At 40.6% G+C, this 19,031-nt stretch overlaps 1 protein-coding gene across 1 annotated transcript in view; it reads left to right on the forward strand.

The window, feature by feature from the left end:
• The window catches only part of ttll12 (tubulin tyrosine ligase-like family, member 12), a 39,168-nt gene that overhangs the window by 17,795 nt on the left and 2,342 nt on the right, over window positions 1–19,031 (forward strand). Inside the window, exons 10-12 of the mRNA XM_063058119.1 lie at window positions 190–341; window positions 3,803–3,884; window positions 9,824–9,892. Coding sequence (XP_062914189.1) covers window positions 190–341; window positions 3,803–3,884; window positions 9,824–9,892 — 303 coding nt within the window. The remainder of the gene's footprint in view (window positions 1–189; window positions 342–3,802; window positions 3,885–9,823; window positions 9,893–19,031) is intronic.

The following is a 19,031-nucleotide window of genomic DNA, read 5'->3' on the forward strand; positions in this document are numbered from 1 at the left end:
ACTGCATTGTTTAGGGAATAATGACAAGAAAAAAGAAGTCTGTACATGTTTGAGCAACAAGTACTGGAAGAGCCCTTCCGGGTTTTCTCGATTTGCGGTTGGTTGAATTCGCGCATGTGGAACTGGTGGATAAGGAGGGCCAACTGTAATTTTATATTAGATTTGCATTCTTCATTATCTCTTCTGCAGGTGGTGTGCAAGTACCTTGAGAATCCGGTGCTATTTGAGAGAGAAGATGTAGGGTTGGTTAAGTTTGACATTCGGTACATTGTTCTTCTCCGTTCAGTCCACCCGTTGCAGCTATATGCATACAATGTATTCTGGCTCCGCTTTTCCAACAGGTATAAAAAATGGAAATATAATTTCAGTGTGTATTTTTATAAAGGAATGTAATTATATCTTAGATGTTGAACGTAACTGGTTTAAGTCAGTGAAGCCAACAAAAACCAATTTCATTGCTTTTTAAAATAAAAAAAAGTTGAATGGTGTATTTCTAAATTTTACTTTCTTTTCAACCAATGATGCTGTTGAAGATCAGGTTATTTTCTTTCAAAACTGAGGAAAAGTTAAGGTGGGGGGGAATAACCAATTAAAGTGCATGCTCATAAGATTTTAGTTATTTGGACGTTTTAATGATGTACTGTGTGTTTAAAGTATTTCAGTAAAATATGTCTTTAATTTAAGTAATATTCTAGTTATCACGTAGCAAAATAATCAGATGTCATACTATTTTCCACTTGTAACTATTACCTGTTTGAATAATAGCTAGCTCAGCAAGCCAATCGTTTCCTGTCATGGAATCTGACTCTCTCTCGCTCTCCCAATAATGATATTCAAAATATAGTTGGTGTGTTTAGAAGGAAATTGGATAGATATTTAAGAGAAATAAGTTTGCAGGACTGCAGGGAAAGAGCAATGTACTGGGACTGACTGGATTATTTTGGACAGATCTGGCAAGGGCTTGAATTGCTGAATGTCTGTCTGTGCTGCAACAATTCTTTAATTATATGAGTCGCTGAACAGTAATTGACTTTGGAAATCCTGAATTAAGGAAGCAGACAACGTGGCAGTGTAAAGTGGTGGTTAGCACAACGCTTTACAGTACCAGCTCAAATCCCATTGCTGCCTGTAAGGAGTGTTTTGCATTCTACCCTGTGACCACATGGGTTTCCTCTGAGTGATCCAGTTTCCTCCACATTTCAAAGATCTAATGGTTGGTGGGTAAATTAATCATTCTAAGTTATCTCATGATTAGGCTAGGATTACATTAGGAGATTGCTGGGCGGTGTGGCTCAAATGGCCAGAGGTGCCTGTTCTGCTCTGTTTGGAAAAATGAAGAATAATAGCTAGGTATCCATGCGGTGCAAATAATTCACTTTCACCAAAATGCTTGTAATTTGTACAAATACTTCTTCCTAAAAACAAGTAGCCTTTCATATAACCCCTTGGTTCTATTCCACTACGTTGCTCTTTTGAGACGTACGTGTGTGTGTGTATATATACATGTACGTTAAACGGTCAGTTTTCCTGGTATCTGAAGGTGGAGCTTATTCATGACCCACCCACACAGAAGTTTTTTGGCACCTCAGCCTCTGTCAATGCATAGTTATGGAGATAGTTTCAGGTAAGATGGTGGCGGGTTTCAACAAAGTAGTCGCTCCAGCTCCAGTCAGGGTTGTATTTCGTCTTGCATGTCTTTTTTACGATCACAAATAACTGCTCAATACTAATAACATCAAGTAGTGCAGAGCTATCCCATCGGCGAGTTGCTTGACAGTGATGGAGCCCAGCTCATTGTGTACCATTGGACAGTATGCAGTCCCAAAAAAGATGAGTGACAGTCTTGGACATTTTTATTATGATTGCAAGATCCTGTAGGAATTGGTAACATAGAACATTGCAAGTCTGGTCAATTGGTTCATTGGCGAGACAGATGGTAAGGGAGCTACATTATCTTGGTTGTGGCTAGGCTTGCTAGTTGCAGTCGCCCAGGGATAGAGATGCTGAAGCTGTGTGGGAGAGGCCTCTGTGGGCATGCTAGAATTTGTTAAAGGACTGGAGGCTGGCCCCTCCCTCTGGTGTTCACTTGGTGGAAGAATAAGTTGGTGTCGAAGAAAACCAACGCTAGAGATCAGACTTCAAGTGGTGATACCGTTATTCAACACAATGTAATGGAGAGCCTGCAGAAATATGCAAGGCTCTGAGTTACAGAGCAATTTCAGCATATCCATTTATACTGATGCCAGGCTATGTGACTACTGGCATGCAAGTAAATCTGTTACACTGGCAGATATATATATAATGAAGAGCAATGTACACTTATCTGTAGCTCAAGATGCTTTTTAATCATAGAACAGACAAGTGACTAAGTTCCTCTTGTTGGCCATCTGTTCTCAGTACTGCATCCTAATTGTGAAGGACTTCTGCCATCTCTGCTACTTGTGTTGTGCACTGTGTGTTGTTGGCAAAGTGTTTTGCACCCTGACTTTGGAGGAACGCTGTTTCATTTGTCTATATTCATGTGTGGTTGAATGATAATTGAACTTGAACTTCTAATGTGGGTGTCTGTCTGGACTATGTATGTGCACTGTTTATTGAGGATTACTGCCAAATCAGGGAAATGCTGTCCCAGGTTAATTGTAGGGCTTAGAGTAATTTTCTTAGGCTGGGACTGTGACCAGTGAGGACCAGTTGATCACCCTGTTCCCAAGCTGCCACTGTTTTTCACCTTTTCTCTATGGCTGGAACTTGTTAACGTTGAGAGCCTGATACACATATCGGCACAACATTACTGTGAAATTCTGTTTGCAGTGAAGAAAAAAACATATTAATATGGAGCACTTTTAAATGCTCTTTGTGACAGAGGAAAAATGGTTTAAAATTCCCAAACTGAGGATAAAACAAATTATTTTAAGACCAATAATTAATAAAGTCATAAAGTAAAATAAATAGAGCTTCAGATATAACTAGGAATGATAGTTATGCGATGCCACTGGGAAGATTGGGTCAGGCAATCGAGCCAAATGCTGATGATAACCAAGGATAGTGAAAATGCATTTGTTTAACCCCTTTGGATCTCCCAGAGCAGTTTACAATAAATGGACTAAAGTAGCTGGAAACGAAGGTTGGGATCGTCACTGTAGAATTGAATGCAAAGCCATTACCCTTTCTGCATTCTTATATATTGTCTTTGAGGGCACTAATCCTACGAATCCTTATCAGTATGGAGCTGAAGTGAAAGCATGGATCACATGATCCATCAATGGTGCTGAAGCTGTGGCCTGTCTCATAGAAGCCACCAAACATTTCAAACTGATGGCTTAATGAGGGCAAACAACAGAAAGAGAGAACATTTGGTAATGGTGCTTATAATGGAAAAACTGCGCAAGGTAGCTCTGACACGTGCTGGAAAATGAGAATCGAAAGTTGACTTCATTATCATATGCACATGTCTGCTCAGGTGCAATGAAAAACTTACTTGCAGCCATTTTGCAGGAACATGGCATCATGAAAGGAGCATTCACAAGAAAACATAAATTTAACAAAAGTAAAACAATTTTTATAAGAAAGAACAATTAGAGCAAAAAAGTTGCATATTTATTGGGCTAAGAATGTGTGAGGTTATGGAGTATAAATGACAGAATTTAAATGTACAGTACATATGCAAAAGGTGTTTCAATGTTTAATGTGAACAAACTGAAAAAGCTTATTCATTTTGTAGTCATGGATATGTATTATAACATTATGATTCAAAATAGTCTGTGATTCCTTCATATTGAGAAATGTTTTATTAACTTTCCAGGCCCTTCTCCTTGGATCATCTTGATGATTATCAAAAACATTTTACAGTAATGAACTATGTTGATGAAAGTCAACTTAAGCAGGTAAGAAAAGTTATTTTTAATACTCAGTATTTCTAATTGTATGGCTTTCTGTTTTGCCTTCTTTCTTTCCTCCAATTTCTCTCCATTTCTGCTCATTAAGGTATAGCCCCACAGGCATTTACCCTTAAAGCAGCCATGCATGTGCTTCTTGGCCTTCAGCTTGTGCTGGCTGGTTCATTTTGATGAATCACAGCTATATCCTTGTCCTAACTTGCATCTTCCCAAGGGCATCTGTGTTTTTTATTGGGTTGGTCAATAATAATTGTAAGCAGAAAGCATGACCAAGGGGTATGTTGTACAGATGCTCCTCAGCTCTTGAAGACCTGACTTACTGTAATCCGCCAAACCAATGTAAAATTAAATCTATTATCGTGAAAGAACTCATTCTATGGAAATTAAGTAATGAAGCTTCAATTGCAACCTTGTACTACTTAGTTTTTAAAAACTGTATTGTTGGTACCTGTTGGTACGGGGCTCCATAGAAGACCCAATTTAATGCATATCCTTGTGCATGTTCTTCCTTAGAACTCTACAAATAGATACAGACAATGTGTCCATGGAAATTGGTCAGTTGTACTTCATCATGGATGTTTGTAATAATCTTTAAAGTTTATAATATTGAATAACTTGTGCTAAAAAGTTCAGTATGGGCAAATATCCATGTGTTTTAACCGTGACTTGATTTAGAAACGCTTTGTTAGAATTTTGTTACCTCTGCGGGCTTTGTGGTTCTTTTGTAATGGTATGTGGTGACTGGCTATGAATGAGTGAATTTCTGTTGTTATAGCTGTCACTACTGATTTCCCTGAGAAACTTTCCATTTCTGACTTGGAAGGGGGCGTGGTGGTGAAAACAACCCTAATATTTGTTTTAATGTTTTCTTCACAACTCTCTGATTTTATGTTGATTTGTATTGATGACAGTATGAATTATTCAAAGCAAACACTTGACAGATCTCAGCATCTAAGTTGGAGCTATTAGAGTGAACAGAGAACCGCATTTTCATCCCACCATGTCTGTTTTGACCATGATGCCAATTTAAACTAATCCCATCTACCTGTATATTGTCTGTATCCTTCCATTCCTGACTTATTCATGAGCATGCCTAAATGCATCTAAAATCACAAAGATTGTGATTATCCTCCTCCAGTGGTAGGCGCATTGCAGCACCTCACACTTTCTCTATCATAAGAAAGAGTTGCCTTGCATATCTCCTTTAAATTTTCCCACTCTCAGTTTAAATCTGTGCCCTCTAGTGTTTGATATTTCTACCCTGGGGGGGAAGAACTTCAGCCTATCTACGCCTGTCTTCATTTTGTATACTTCCATCTGCTTACCAGTCAGCCTTCATGACAAAGAACAATCCAAGTTTATCCAACCTCTCCTTTGCAGCTAATACTCCTTAATCCAGGAATATATGGTGAGCCTCTTTCACATCCTCTCCAATCCTGTAATGTGGTGGCCAGTACTGCACAAAGTACTGTGAATGTGGCCAGCTGTAATTTGACTGTTAACTTTTATACCCTGCATGCTTTGATCAATAAAGGCAAGCATTCTATATGCCGCCTTTCAGGGAGCCTTGGACCGAGTCTTTGTTAGAATCTTCACCTCGTTCAGTCAGTGGGTGCATGTGGGCTTCTGACTCCTGAGTGAGCCTTCCTTTCTCAGTATTCTGCAGTGTGGGACTCTCTTTATGTGCATTCATTATGCTGCAAGTCTGTGGAGGAATGTTTGACCCAATCACAAACATGCATGCAATTTGCATTGTCCAATCACCCTGCCTTGCTGGGTCAAGGTTGTGACCTTTGAACCATTTATTTTTCACCACTGGGCCATTATCTGTTTATTAGCATTCCAGAGATAAATTCCTAGACTTAGTGGAGACACATTGTCCTTGATCATTAGCTATCCTGACTGAGACTAATGTCAATCCCTCTTTGTTTAATATCTTATTGAGGAATTCTACTAATGTACTTAGCCTTGAGTCTCACTCCCTGTGAGAGCAGATCGCGGAACTGCACAATTAAAAGTCTGCTGATAGTGTTTTTTTAATTTGGTCCAGGCACAGGCAGGCCTAGCATCTCTGCCTTACTCTCTTCTGTTCATTTCACAACAGGATTAGAGCTACAATCATTGTTTGAATGTTACTTTATGGGTTCTTCAACAAAATAAAACTACTGTTTAGTTAAAAAGTAAAAACTCCAGGGAAACTTCTTAAAAGCTTCAACTGAACAGCATGATTTTTGTCATCATTTAAGATAAAATATGATTCAATGTGCTTTATGTAGACAATCAGTGCGATTTTTAATTTTCCTCAAAAGCAGCTCAGCACAGATCAGATGAGTTGAGGGGCCTGTTTCTGTACTCTATAGCTCAAATGTTGCTACAAGGTCAATGTTTTATTAAAAAAATATGGGTTTGTTTCTGCACATTATTTTGCATTCCACTATTGCTTTTACTGTATAGTATCTCAATGCACTGATATGATGAAACAATCTGTATCAATGGCATGCAGAACAATTCTTCAGTGTACCATGGTACAAGTGACAGTAATAAACCAATTTACCAATTTAATTTGAAATTCATTGCTGTTTCAAGTGGAAATTTATTGACTAAATCATTTGGGAGTATGAAATCTTGACTCACTCCACCATTACTGACTACTCCTGATTAACCATCATGATAGACTGTTGCTTCTAGTTGCCACTAAAGGAGGTAAAGGAAAGCAGCCTAATTTGAGTGGAGTATGTCCAAGAAGAAAAGCGCTTTTCCCTCATAAATCGCTTCTAATAAACCTGGAGTTCCCCAGAGAATGATTCAGTAGCCTAACTATTACAATCAAGCCAGTTTGGGGGTCTCCATCTTATGGCCCAGCTTGCCAATCCATCAAGGTGCTTCACAGAATTATAAGGGTATGTGACCTGTTTGTAGTTCCAGATCATTTTACCTCTCTCTGGGCCTTGATCTTCCAAATGGTTTTATAAACCCTGTGGAATGCCACGTTTAAACATACAACGTAGTATTGAAATTAGAAGTTGTATATCCTGATTAGCTTTACAGCCAGTGGTTCAACCTTGCTTTCTGACCAGGTTCTATTAATTAGTTCAAGATTCAAGATTGTTTATTGTCATTCTTCAGTACACAAATGTAAAATAAGAACAAAATGATTGATCCAGATCTGATGAAGCATTAAAATAACAACACAATAAATATAAATATAAAAGCAATCCTGTAAAGTACAATGTACATTATATATGTGGCCATATCTATATACTACTAAATCTCTGAAGCTCTGTCTGTCTGTGACCTCCAATTAGCGCAAGCGGTGCATTACAGCGGCACTTTTTTTGGCTAAATCAAATTAAAATGTGCTAACTTACAGAATGCACGCAAAGTTCAGGGTTATTTATTCGTATAAAATTGCTCATTTGCAAAAATCATCAGGCTCCCTTTTAACCCGGGAGCCGATCCGCCATCATGGAAATCGGGACGCAACAGCCTGACACATGCGCATGGTCAGTCTCAGCACCACACCACACATCAATAAGAGATATTTAAATCTTATTGTAATGACGTACTTCGAGACACTCATAAAACCCTTTGCTGCAGTCAAAGGACAGTGGTGACTATATCACGTCCATTTAGGAGAGCGCCAACCACATCATCAAGAATAATCAGCATCCTTTGGTGTTACTGCTTCGTATCTTATATCCAGCATTAGGTTAAAAATAAATGGTCAGCTTAATTATGCCGCGTGGAAAGGGAAAGGGGACATTATGGTCAAGAGATGATGCCAAACGTCGTTGGGAAAGGAGAGAACAAGAATCGGATGAGGCCAGGGCCGCACAACTCCGGGATCAAAGAGTCTGGAGAAAAAAAGATGAGAGAAGAAGAGACAGGAGGAGAGGCATGTACGTCTCCAGGATCAGAGACAAACAACAAACAGCAGAAGAGATTAAGAGATGGGGGATGAAAGGGCTGCATGTCTCCAGAATGACAACGAGAGGCACAAGGGTGGCAGATAAACCAGAAATGATGCCATCAAAAGTGTCCTTCGTTAAACGAGGAGGAGCTATATTTGCTTTGCTACGCATCGTTCTTCTTTAATAAACTGAGGTTTTCTACTTCAGTTTCCAAAGCAAAGCGATACCAGTAACATTCAGTAAAACTTAATGTTCATTCTGGTCACATTAGACTGCACCACCCTTCTCTCAAAGGGTGCCCCAACGGGTCACCCCCGTTGTCTAGTATACATTAAAATTAGCTTGTATACCTAGACTGTATGTATATAAAGTGACCTTTAGGAAACACAGTAGAACAGTGACAGGTATATCAGTGTAGATATGAGGTATGGGGTGTAAGCATAGAAGCAGTGCATGGGGAATGGAGGATGCTGAGGGGCTGTGGAGAGGAGTAGCTGATATAAACGTAGCGGTGGTGGAGTGGGTTCATGGATAGAGTCAATATCAGAGCTCCATATGAAGTATGAGGTTTTCAAGCTGAACTTTTTGCATGTTTTGGAGATTTGCTGGAATCACGATGCAGATCTGGATGTTTATAGGGTTCCCCCCCCCCCCGCCCCCGTCCCCATTGTGTGTATGCCCTCTTCCTCTCCCCTCAATGGTACTTCAATTGTTAGTATTCTTCCTTGCCAATTCCAATTTCCTCATCTGCCCAAATCTAATTCAATTCACCATTCAGATCTAAAGGACCTGCGTTTTGTCGTACTTGCTGAACATTGCTGTTCTCTTCCTTCCTTCAAACTATCTTAATTTTTTGTTTCACTGGTAATTTGTGATGCTGGCTGCTCTCTCTCTAATCATGAGAGTTTCATTAACTGTGCTATCAACTTCTGCAAATCATAAATTAATCTTGGATTTTTCTTGCTCCTTTGACTTTTTCTATTGTTGCAGTGGGCTTTCCAGTGCTTAACTGCTGACAGCTGATAGATGCCTCCCACCCATAGCTCCCTCAGTTGTACTGCTTCCCATTGGTGATATGTGGATATCTCTGGCAAGGGAGGCATTTAATGGCCAAGGTTAAATTGGCCTTGAAAAGAAGGTCAGCATCAGAATCGGGTTTTTATCCCTGACATATGTCATAAAATTTGTTGTTTTGTGGAAGCTGTACAGTGCAGAATAAAAGCTACTGTAAGTTATAAAAAGAAACTAGTGCAAAAGAGGAATTAATTTTATTTAGAGCTACATCACAATTACAGGCACTTCCAGCCCAATGAGCCTGGTACTGCCCAGTGTGACCAATTAGACTACTATCTTTTTGGAATGTGAGAGGAAACTAGAACACTCAGAGGAAACCTTCGCATTGACAGGGGAGAATGTACAAACTCCTCACACACAGCAGCAGAATTGAACTCTGTCACTGGCGCTGCTGTAGCATTATGCGAACAGCTTGCCCACTGTAGCAATAAAATAGCAAGTTACTGTTCATCGTTTTAGCTGTTTCTAAAAAGCTGAGTCGGGTCTTCAGGCTCCTGTACCTCTTCCCTGATGGTAGAAGGTGAGCAGGCTGCTGGTATCCTTATGGTCCCACCTTGCTGAGGTGCAGAGATTTTTGGACTCGCAGCAGAGAAGGAAACACCTCTCAAATGGCTAGGGATTGTGCTTTATGCTGGGTGTGTTTTGGTTCTCTGTTAGTGATACGGTACTTTTGTTATTTTCTGGGTTTATTTCTGATGATGACTTTCTGTCAACACTGGAAATTTAGAGCTTTTGGTTAAAATTTCCTGTACATTGAAACATTAAATGTCATGTTACTGAAAATTTATGAATTTAATCAAAGATTAACACCGTGCTAAAGAATTTGATCTGTTTTAATTTAATGGATTGCCCTTAGTGAAAGTGAACATACAAAGTAGGATTTTCTCTGTGGTTTCAATATGTTTCTTTCATTGTGCCTGTGCTTTGGTTAATTATCTACAGATTCACTACAATGAGTTCATACCAATGTTTGAGAAGCAATATCCCAAGTATGCATGGACAAGTATTGAGGTAAGCTTCAGTAATTACGTCGATAAACTTTTATAGTGCTCTGTTTCTGAAATAAATGAATTGTGTTTTGGTTGTAGTAGAAGCAATTTAAACTTCTGATTACCAACATCAGGAATGTCACCACTGGACAGAGTACGAAACAATTTGTGTCCAGACGGAGGGCTGAGACTCTGAGACCAAAGGATGTTTGAGCAAATGGAGACTTGTAGAAACTAAGTGGGTTGCAACTGTACAGTGCTGGAATCAATTATCTTGCATTGCCTTGACACAGGCTATCAGCAGTTTGCCAGAAAACTAGGCACTGGAGGTATAGAGCGGAAGGATGATGGTGTGAGGAAACGGAGTGGCAGACATCAAAGTCACAAGGATGGAGCAGTAGGAGGAATTTAATGTGGTCGACTGAAACGTCGACTGTACCTCTTCCTAGAGATGCTGCCCGGCCTGCTGTGTTCACCAGCAACTTTGATGTTTGTTGCTAGGAGGAATTTAATGTTGGACAAGACCATAAGACCGGAGTTAGGTCATTTGACCCACCAAGTCTTATCTGCCATTCCATCATGCCTGATATATTATCCTTTTCAACCCCATTGTCCTCCCTTCTCCCCATAATCTTTGATATCCTTGCTAATCCAGAACCTATCAACGTTAAATATACCCAATGACTCAACAGCTGTATATGGCAATGAATTCTACAGATTCGCCACCCTCTGGCTAAAGAAATTTCTCCTCATCTTTGTTCTAAAGGGACATCCTTGTATTCTCGGGCTATTCCCTCGATTCCTAGATTCCCCCCACTATAGGAAACATCCGCCATGTCTATCTAGGCCTTTCAATATTCAGTATGTTTCAATGAGATTCTTCCATCTTTTTTTCTAGATTCTAGCAAGTACAGCCCCACAACCATCAGATGTTCCTCATACATTAATCCTTGTATTCTCAGGATCATTCTTGTGAACCTCCACTGGATTCTCTCCAATGCAAGCACATCCTTTCTTCTAAGTGCAGTCAGACGAATGCCTTATAAAGCCTCCGCATAACATCTTTGCTTTGATATTCTAATCCTTTCAAAATGAATGCCGACATTTCTTTTGCCTCCCTTACTACCAACTCAATCTGCGTTAACCTTGGAATCCTGCACTAGGACTCCCAAGTCCCTTTGCACCTCTGATTTCTGAATTTGCTCCCCACTTAGGAAGTAGTCTATGCCTTTATTCGTTCTACCAGAGTGCACGATCATACACTTCCCTACACTTTACTCCATTTGCCACTTCTTTACCCATTTTCCTAATCTGCCCAAATCCTTCTGCAGAAAACATCAAAGCCAGCCAGCAAGATGTTAATATGAGATGTTACAAGTTAGTGGCATATTTAGCCATGTGGTTACGGGGCTACAACAGAAGATACAATGCATTGGGAATGATTAGAGAAATCAAAAGACAGGTTGGCTGACTGTATTGGTTAAGGACAAAGTTGTATTGAGGTTTGACACACGAGGTCAGTGATCTCTACCATTTTTTAAGTTGAGCTCATATGGGCAAAAATACATTTCATACAAGCTTATTTAGTTAACATGTAGCTTACTGTTCTTTGTGTTTGGGCTCTCCCTCCCCCTCACCTGCATGCTCATTATTTTACATGTTTCTGCATCTTCCCCTCTTTCTCTCTTCCTAATGTCCTCCTTTGTTGTCTCGTCTCCTTTTTCTCTGCTTTTTGTTTTTTCTCTCATGCTCTCCTCCTCTGTTTCTTGCGCTGTTTCTATTCCCAAAACTTCTCTAACTCCCTTCTGTAATAGAACTCCTGCATTTTTTTGGTACCCTTTCAATTTGTCCATCTCATACTTTCTCTGATACCTTTCACCCCAGGTCTGTTTTTCAGTACCTCTTTACCTTGCTCTATCCTCTCATTTTTCCCCACCACTCTTTGCTATTCAGCCCCATAGAACATTTAAAAGTTAGTCGATTGGACAGGTATTGCAAGATGGCCATTTGTTTTAAGGATAATGGAAGAGAAAGGTGAGCTGATGTGCTAAATTGTTCAACTCTTGTAAAAGAGCCAATTCAAATGCAAAATACCAATTGGTTTCTTCCTTTTCTAGAAGATTCTTTCTTTATCTTTGTTTTGCCTATCAATTTTCTTTGGTGTTTGCAGCTTGTGATTTTTTTCATGTTTGTGTGAAGTAGACTTGAGAGTGCCAGTTTTCTTCTGATTGATTGTCTATCTTCCAAGAAATTCAAAATCCTAAACTTCCTTCCATCCTATTCCAGGAGTCACATGCCATCATCTCCCATCCACAATTTGCAATGCTTATTTCTCCACTTCTTTTCATTTGCTTCGTAATAACTTCCCTTTCCGCTCTTGAGCCTACTGAATAAACCTCTGCAAATCTGTTCCTCCATTTCTGACCTTTTCTGCTTCCTGAGGTCCATCCCACCATTTCAACCTGTGGCTCCAACCATCTAAACCTTCGGACAATAATTCCCTCTGCACTTCCCTTCTCCCCTCCCCTCTTAATGTCCAAGGTCATTGCTATTGAACCCTAAGCTCTGATTTTTCAATTTATTTTAATCATATCTCTGTAGCAATCATGCCTTGACATTTTCTTGAATGAATGCCAATTGTTTCTTGATTTTTGTCCCCACCAATCTGCTCTATATTTATTTCAAACTGAATGCAAGATCACATTACAAGGACAGCAGTCCCAAGCTTAAAGGAATGGGGAACAGGAGTACGATCACAAGCAAGAGAAAATCTGCAGATGCTGGAAATCAAAGTAATACACACAAAATGCTGGAAGAACTCAGCAGGCCAGGCAGCATAATTACTTGTTTTTTATGCTGCCGAGCTTTCTGAGTTCTTCCAACATTTTGTGTGTATAACAGGAGTAGGAGTTCACCTGGCCCCTTGGGTTTTTATGCCGTGTTAAATCTGTACCTGGACTCCTTGCCATTGATCTATATTTCTTGATATCTTTACCTATCAAACATCTACTACACTCTGTATTGAAAATATCATTTGACCCATCACCCACAGGTCTTTTTTGAAAAAGGTTTCAGATTTTCACTGTGTTTTGTGAGGGGGTGTCTTCAAATTTCATTCGGATTGGTCCAGCTCTACAAATGCAGCTTCCCCAGTGGGGTAAATTAAATCCGATAGGTATAATTGAAAAAGGTTCAAATAATTTATCCCTCAGCCTTAAAAGCTAAACAGTGCTATTCAAGTTTATGCGATTTATTTACTTTTTTTTAAGCTGTGTTATCGTTCTAGATCCGTGCTGTCTGCAGCCAGTAATTGCTAGGCTATGCTGCGGGAACTGAATTCCCACAAGACAGATGATGCCTGTAGTGCAGCAGCTGCTAGCAAAATCCACTGGTCTCCCAAACGCTCATTTCTGTATGCAAGCTATATGTAAATTGGATGCTGTGAACTACATAAGTTGGGTGTTTGTAAGCTGGGGAGGAACAATATTACAGAGCCCAGAACTGAATGTAATGCCTCCTGAGATCTGATTCTGGCTCTGTACAACTGAGACACAACTTGTAATCATTTATATTCTGCCACTAATTCTCACTGACCTTGAGTTGAAGACTAATCTTCCATTAACCTTTTAACATAGAAACGTAGAAAACCTACAGCACAATACAGGCCCTTTGACCCACAAAGTTGTGCTGAACGTGTCCCTACCTTAGAAATTACTAGGCTTACCTATAGCCCTTTATTTTTCTAAGCTTCATGTACCCATCCAAAAGTCTCTTAAAAGACCCAATCATATCCTCCACCACCGTTGCCGGCAGCCCATTCCACGCACTCACCAGTCTCTGGGTAAAAAACTTACCCCTGACATCTCCTCTGTACCGACTCCCCAGCACCTTAAACCTGTGTCCTCTTGTGGCAACCATTTCAGCCCTGGGAAAAAGCCTCTGACTATCCACATGATCAATGCCTCTCATCATCTTATACACCTTTATCAGGTCACCTCTCATCCTCTGTCGCTCCAAGGAGAAAAGGCCGAGTTCACTCAACCTATTCTCATAAGGCATGCTCCCCAATCCAGGCAACATCCTTGTAAATCCTCTGCACCCTTCCTGTGGCTTCCACATCCTTCCTGTAGTGAGGCGACCGGAACTGAGCACAGTACTCCAAGTGGGGTCTGACCAGGGTCCGATATAGCTGCAATATTACCTCTCGGCTCCTAAATTCAATTCCACGATTGAGGAAGGCCAATACACTGTACGCCTTCTTAACCACAGAGTGACCCTGCGCAGCTGCTTTGAGTGTCCTATGGACTCGGACCCCAAGATCCCTCTGATCCTCCACACTGCTGAGTTTTACCGTTAATACTATATTCTGCCATCATATTTGACCTACCAAAATGAACCACTTCACACTTATCTGGGTTGAACTCCATCTGCCACTTCTCAGCCCAGTTTTGCATCCTAACGAAGCCCTGCTGTAACCTCTAACAGCCCTCCGCACTATCCACAACACCTCCAACTTTTGTGTCATCAGCAAACTTACTAACCCACCCTTCCGCTTCCTGATCCAGGTCATTTATAAAAATCATGAAGATTAAGGGTCCCAGAACAGATCCCTGAGGCATTCCACTGGTGACCAACCTCCATGCAGAATATGACCCGTCTACAACCACTTTTTGCCTTCTGTGGGCAAGCCAGTTCTGGATCCACAAAGCAATGTCCCATTGGATCCCATGCCTCCTTATTTTCTTAATAAGTCTTGCATGGGGTACCTTATCAAATGTCTTGCTGAAATCCATATACACTATACTGCTCTTCCTTCATTAATGTGTTTATTCACATCCTCAAAAAACTCAATCAGGCTCGTAAGGCACGACCTGCCCTTGACAAAGCCGTGTTGACTATTCCTAATCATATTATACCTCTCCAAATGTTCATAAATCCTGCCTCTCAGGACCTTCTCCATCAACTTACCAACCACTGAGCTAAGACTCACTGGTCTATATTTTCCTGGGCTATCTCCCTTTCTTGAATAAAAGGACAACATTCACAACCCTCCAATCCTCCGGAACCTCTCCCGTCCCCATTGATGATGCAAAGATCATCGCCAGAGGCTCAGCAATCTCCTCCCTCACCTCCCACAGAAGCCTGGGGTACATCTCATCCGGTCTCGGCGACTTATCCAACTTGATGCTTTCCAAAAGCTCTAGCACATCCTCTTTCTTACTATCTACATGCTCAAGCTTTTCAGTCTGCTGCAAGTCATCACTACAATCACCAAGATCCTTTTCCATAGTGAATACTGAAGTAAAGTATTCATTAAGTACCTCTGCTATTTTCTCCGGTTCCATACATACTTTCCCACTGTCATACTTGATAGGTCCTATTCTTTCATGTCTTATCCTCTTGCTCTTCACATACTTGTAGAATGCCTTGGGGTTTTCCTTAATCCTGCCCGCCAAGGCCTTCTCATGGCCCCTTCTGGCTCTCCTAATTTCCTTCTTAGGCTCCTTCCTATTATCTTTGAACATGTTTCGTATGCTGTGCATAGATGAAACATATTACACATTCTATCGTTTCAGATTTCTTATGGTTAAATTAAGACATCTGAGCACAAAGTCACAATCTATGATAAATAAATTGATTAGCTGTTTGGATTGTTGGGATGAGGCTAGAAGGGACAGTGGGGTGGAGGTTTAAGAAGACAGCCAAGAAAAAATTAGGGATTATCTTTCTATTCCAGTGTTAGATTGGAGTAGATGATAGCAATGGAGATTGTGACCAATTGAGCTTAGTGGTGAGGCTGAAGCTATTCATTGCCAGATAAACAATTTGTCTGCTGGTGTTGGCAGTAAAGACCAGGGACTTTGAATTAGAATGAAAAGAAACACAGTCAGGTCCACATTTGGGTCATTCAGAGAAGTATTAATGATAGACCTTTCATCTGCAGAATGGAGGGGACCCAGGTACCTTGAGTGAGAGTCACACTCACTTCCCCCTTATATAAATCATGGCACTTTTTGGAGATAATGAGCCACAATTTTATCAATGTACAGAAGTAAATTCCAATCCAAAGCAAGGTGGATAATCTGCTTTGGAGATTCCTACCCCCAGTCAGCATCTCATCATAGCAAATTGCCTCTTTAATTCCACCAATCTATTAGTACTCCGATATTAACCACATCCCTTCAAAGCTTGCTTGAACCCAACTTTCCTGTTGGGGAGCAACATTTCCTTGGGTGACCACCCATCCACCTGCATTCCTACAGAGTTAATTGTTTTGGTAACAAGTTTTGTGGCTCATTACAATCTCACACCCGTAGCTATTCCTTTCCTGACTATGCCAATAGGACTATTAAATTTTTCCGATATCTCATATGTACTTTCCTGCTCAATATGAACTTGTACTGAACCATACCTTAGTTGCCAGGCAGAGTATTCCAGTGGGGAAGTCTATTCCTTATTTGTAAAGCCAGCCCTTACAGCTCAGCTGTTCAGGCAGGTCTGATTTTCTTCTTCTTTCCTTACTATTTTTCAACATGATATTCAAGTTAACCCCTTTCTCCCAATCCTTGGTGTCTGATTGTCTCACTGCAAGCAGTCTTGGATGCAATCACGGATTTAGATGCTGGAAGCAGCACAAATAACTTGTGATGTTACAGATAACTTTAAACTAGGACTTTGAATTTTTAGTTTGGCCAAAAAGCACCACTACTTGCAGGCAGAGGTACTGAACAGTGAAAGCAGAGACTGTCAGAGATTGCCAGTGTAGTGTTCGATTGATTTCCATCTAATTGTCTACTACCCTGTCATACTGCTGGCATTTAGGGCAGTAGTGAAGGTCCTCCATCTCTGGCAGGTTCAGGGTTTCTTTCACTGTGTCACTAGCTCGTTTTTCATTACTATCAGTCGTGCAAGTCCCAGGTAGAGTCTCAGGAGTAGCGTTGCACACAGATGTAGAAGGATTCTTCATTGCTGTTTCCATAACAATTTTGTTTTACCAGTCAGGGTTGTTAGCCCTGAGCTGAAGCCCTAAACCTGGAGGACTGGTGGACCACTCAGTCTGGCCTCTACCCTTTGACGTGCTTGGCGTGGGTGCCCCTACCAAGAGTCAAAGCATAAAGCCCTGACTCCAGCCAACATAGCTCTCTGGGTCATCGAGGCATGCAAGCCTCCAAAACCTACAACAGGTTGTGGTCATCTTGGACGTTCCATCTGATTATTTTTAAACAATCATTTTCCATTGCCTAACTGACCATAATACAGTACTTTAGAAAAAGAAATGAAGATTCCATTTCAAGTCGCAGTGATGTGATTGTGGCTGTTATGACACCAAGACTATATTTCTTGGTAGCCTAAGATGCTTTTAAAAAAAAATAGTTGTATACTGATAAGGCACCATAGCAATATATACCTCCTTCATCCTCTATGATAAGGTTGACTACAATTTTCATACTTTTTTTAAAAGTTAGATATTTCATTGTATGTTAATAATCATCTATATGGCACAATTAGTTTGATAAGAAGCAAACTCATTAAATCGGTTAATTAAAATTGATTGCAATTTATTTGCTTAATTACAGTTGTTTGATGTGGCCTTCAAGGGACACCGCCTCACTTTGGTTGATGAATTTGTAGTTTGGCAGGGTGATATCCAGCTCCCTATGATCAATGCTGCCAGAGATAACTGAGTGCACAAGCCTGTGTTATTCTTGCAGTCATTAACTCTGTCATACTCAGTTACAAATTATAACTGAGAACCCTTCAAAGAGCAATTCAATAACAGGAGGCTGCTATTCACCTTGATTGTTGGCCTCTTTTTCCAAGAGGAGGAAATGTCATTCTGAGGACAAGCCATAAAAGCATTTTAATCAAACTCTGTATCAAGCATTCTGTTACAGGACAGACTGGGGTAAATAACTCACTTTGGTAGCAGATCATCATTGTGGGAGATCCGTGATCCTGGATCCACTTGTGAATACAACATCTCTTTATCCTGTCCAAACTAGTCTTTTTGATGGATATCTATCACGCTTGGTTGGAATTTGCTAAAAAGTCTGCATGTTAGTGACGTGTGACATTATCCATAAGCAAACTGGTCTGCAGTTTGCATTGAGGAATGAAGCAGCTTGATATGTAAAATACCATGGGTTTGTTGAATGCAAATATAATATCTTTACTCCTTCTTAAACCTCATCCCCTGAACTTTTTGTGAAATGGCTGCATCTGCACATTAATTGGCTAATAAGCCTGCCAGGAAGGTAAATGATAGGGCTCTTAGGAGCATTTTGAACAGGGAGGAGGAGGATTTTCTTTCTCCAGAACGTGGTGGATCAGTGCCCTAAACAGCAGTGGAGGCCAGGTATTTGGGTATACAGTATTTAAAGTGGAGGTTCTTGATTAGTAAGGGTGTCAAAGGTTATGGGGAGAAGGTAGAATGTGACAGAGAAGGCAAATAATCGGTCATTATCAAATGGTGGAGCAGGCGCAGCAGCTGAATGACCTAATTCTGCTCAGTGTCTTAAGGTCTCATTGACGTACAGAGAGACTTTGAGGTGCAAGTTGGAGTATTGTGCATAGTTCTGGTTGCCACACTACAGAAATGATGTGGTAATAGAGAGAGCGCAGAGACAATTCACCAGGATAATGCCTTGGATGGATTAGGTTTATTCTCACTGGAACATAGGAAGCTGAGGGATGACCATGTAGAGCAGGGGTTTCCAACCTGGGGTCAACGATTCCTTAGTTAAGGGTAAGGCTCCATGGAATAAAGAAGTTTGGGAACCCTTGGTGTGGAAGTTATTATGAGGAGATTTCAGAATCATTTTACTGGGACAGCGTACGCTAGAATTAGAAGACACACGTTTAAGGTGAGAGGGGAGAAGTTAAAAGGATATTTAAGGGGTAAGATTTTCCACACAGCAGAGATTACCTGAAACCTGCTGACAGAGGAAATAGTGGGTACAAGCACTCGGATAGGAAGTGGAGAGATGCAGGCCTAATACGAGGAAATAGGATGTGCATGGGTAATGGTCTGCCTGGATAAGGTGGGTTGAATGAGCCTGTCATTGTGTTGTATGCTTATATGGCTCTAAAGTGGGCCATTATTAATATGGGCTAGTCAATACTCTGAGAGTAATGAACAATTATGATGTCTTCCATTCCTT

This window comes from Mobula hypostoma, chromosome 9 (genome assembly GCF_963921235.1).
Source record: "Mobula hypostoma chromosome 9, sMobHyp1.1, whole genome shotgun sequence".
Classification (NCBI taxonomy): domain Eukaryota; kingdom Metazoa; phylum Chordata; class Chondrichthyes; order Myliobatiformes; family Myliobatidae; genus Mobula; species Mobula hypostoma.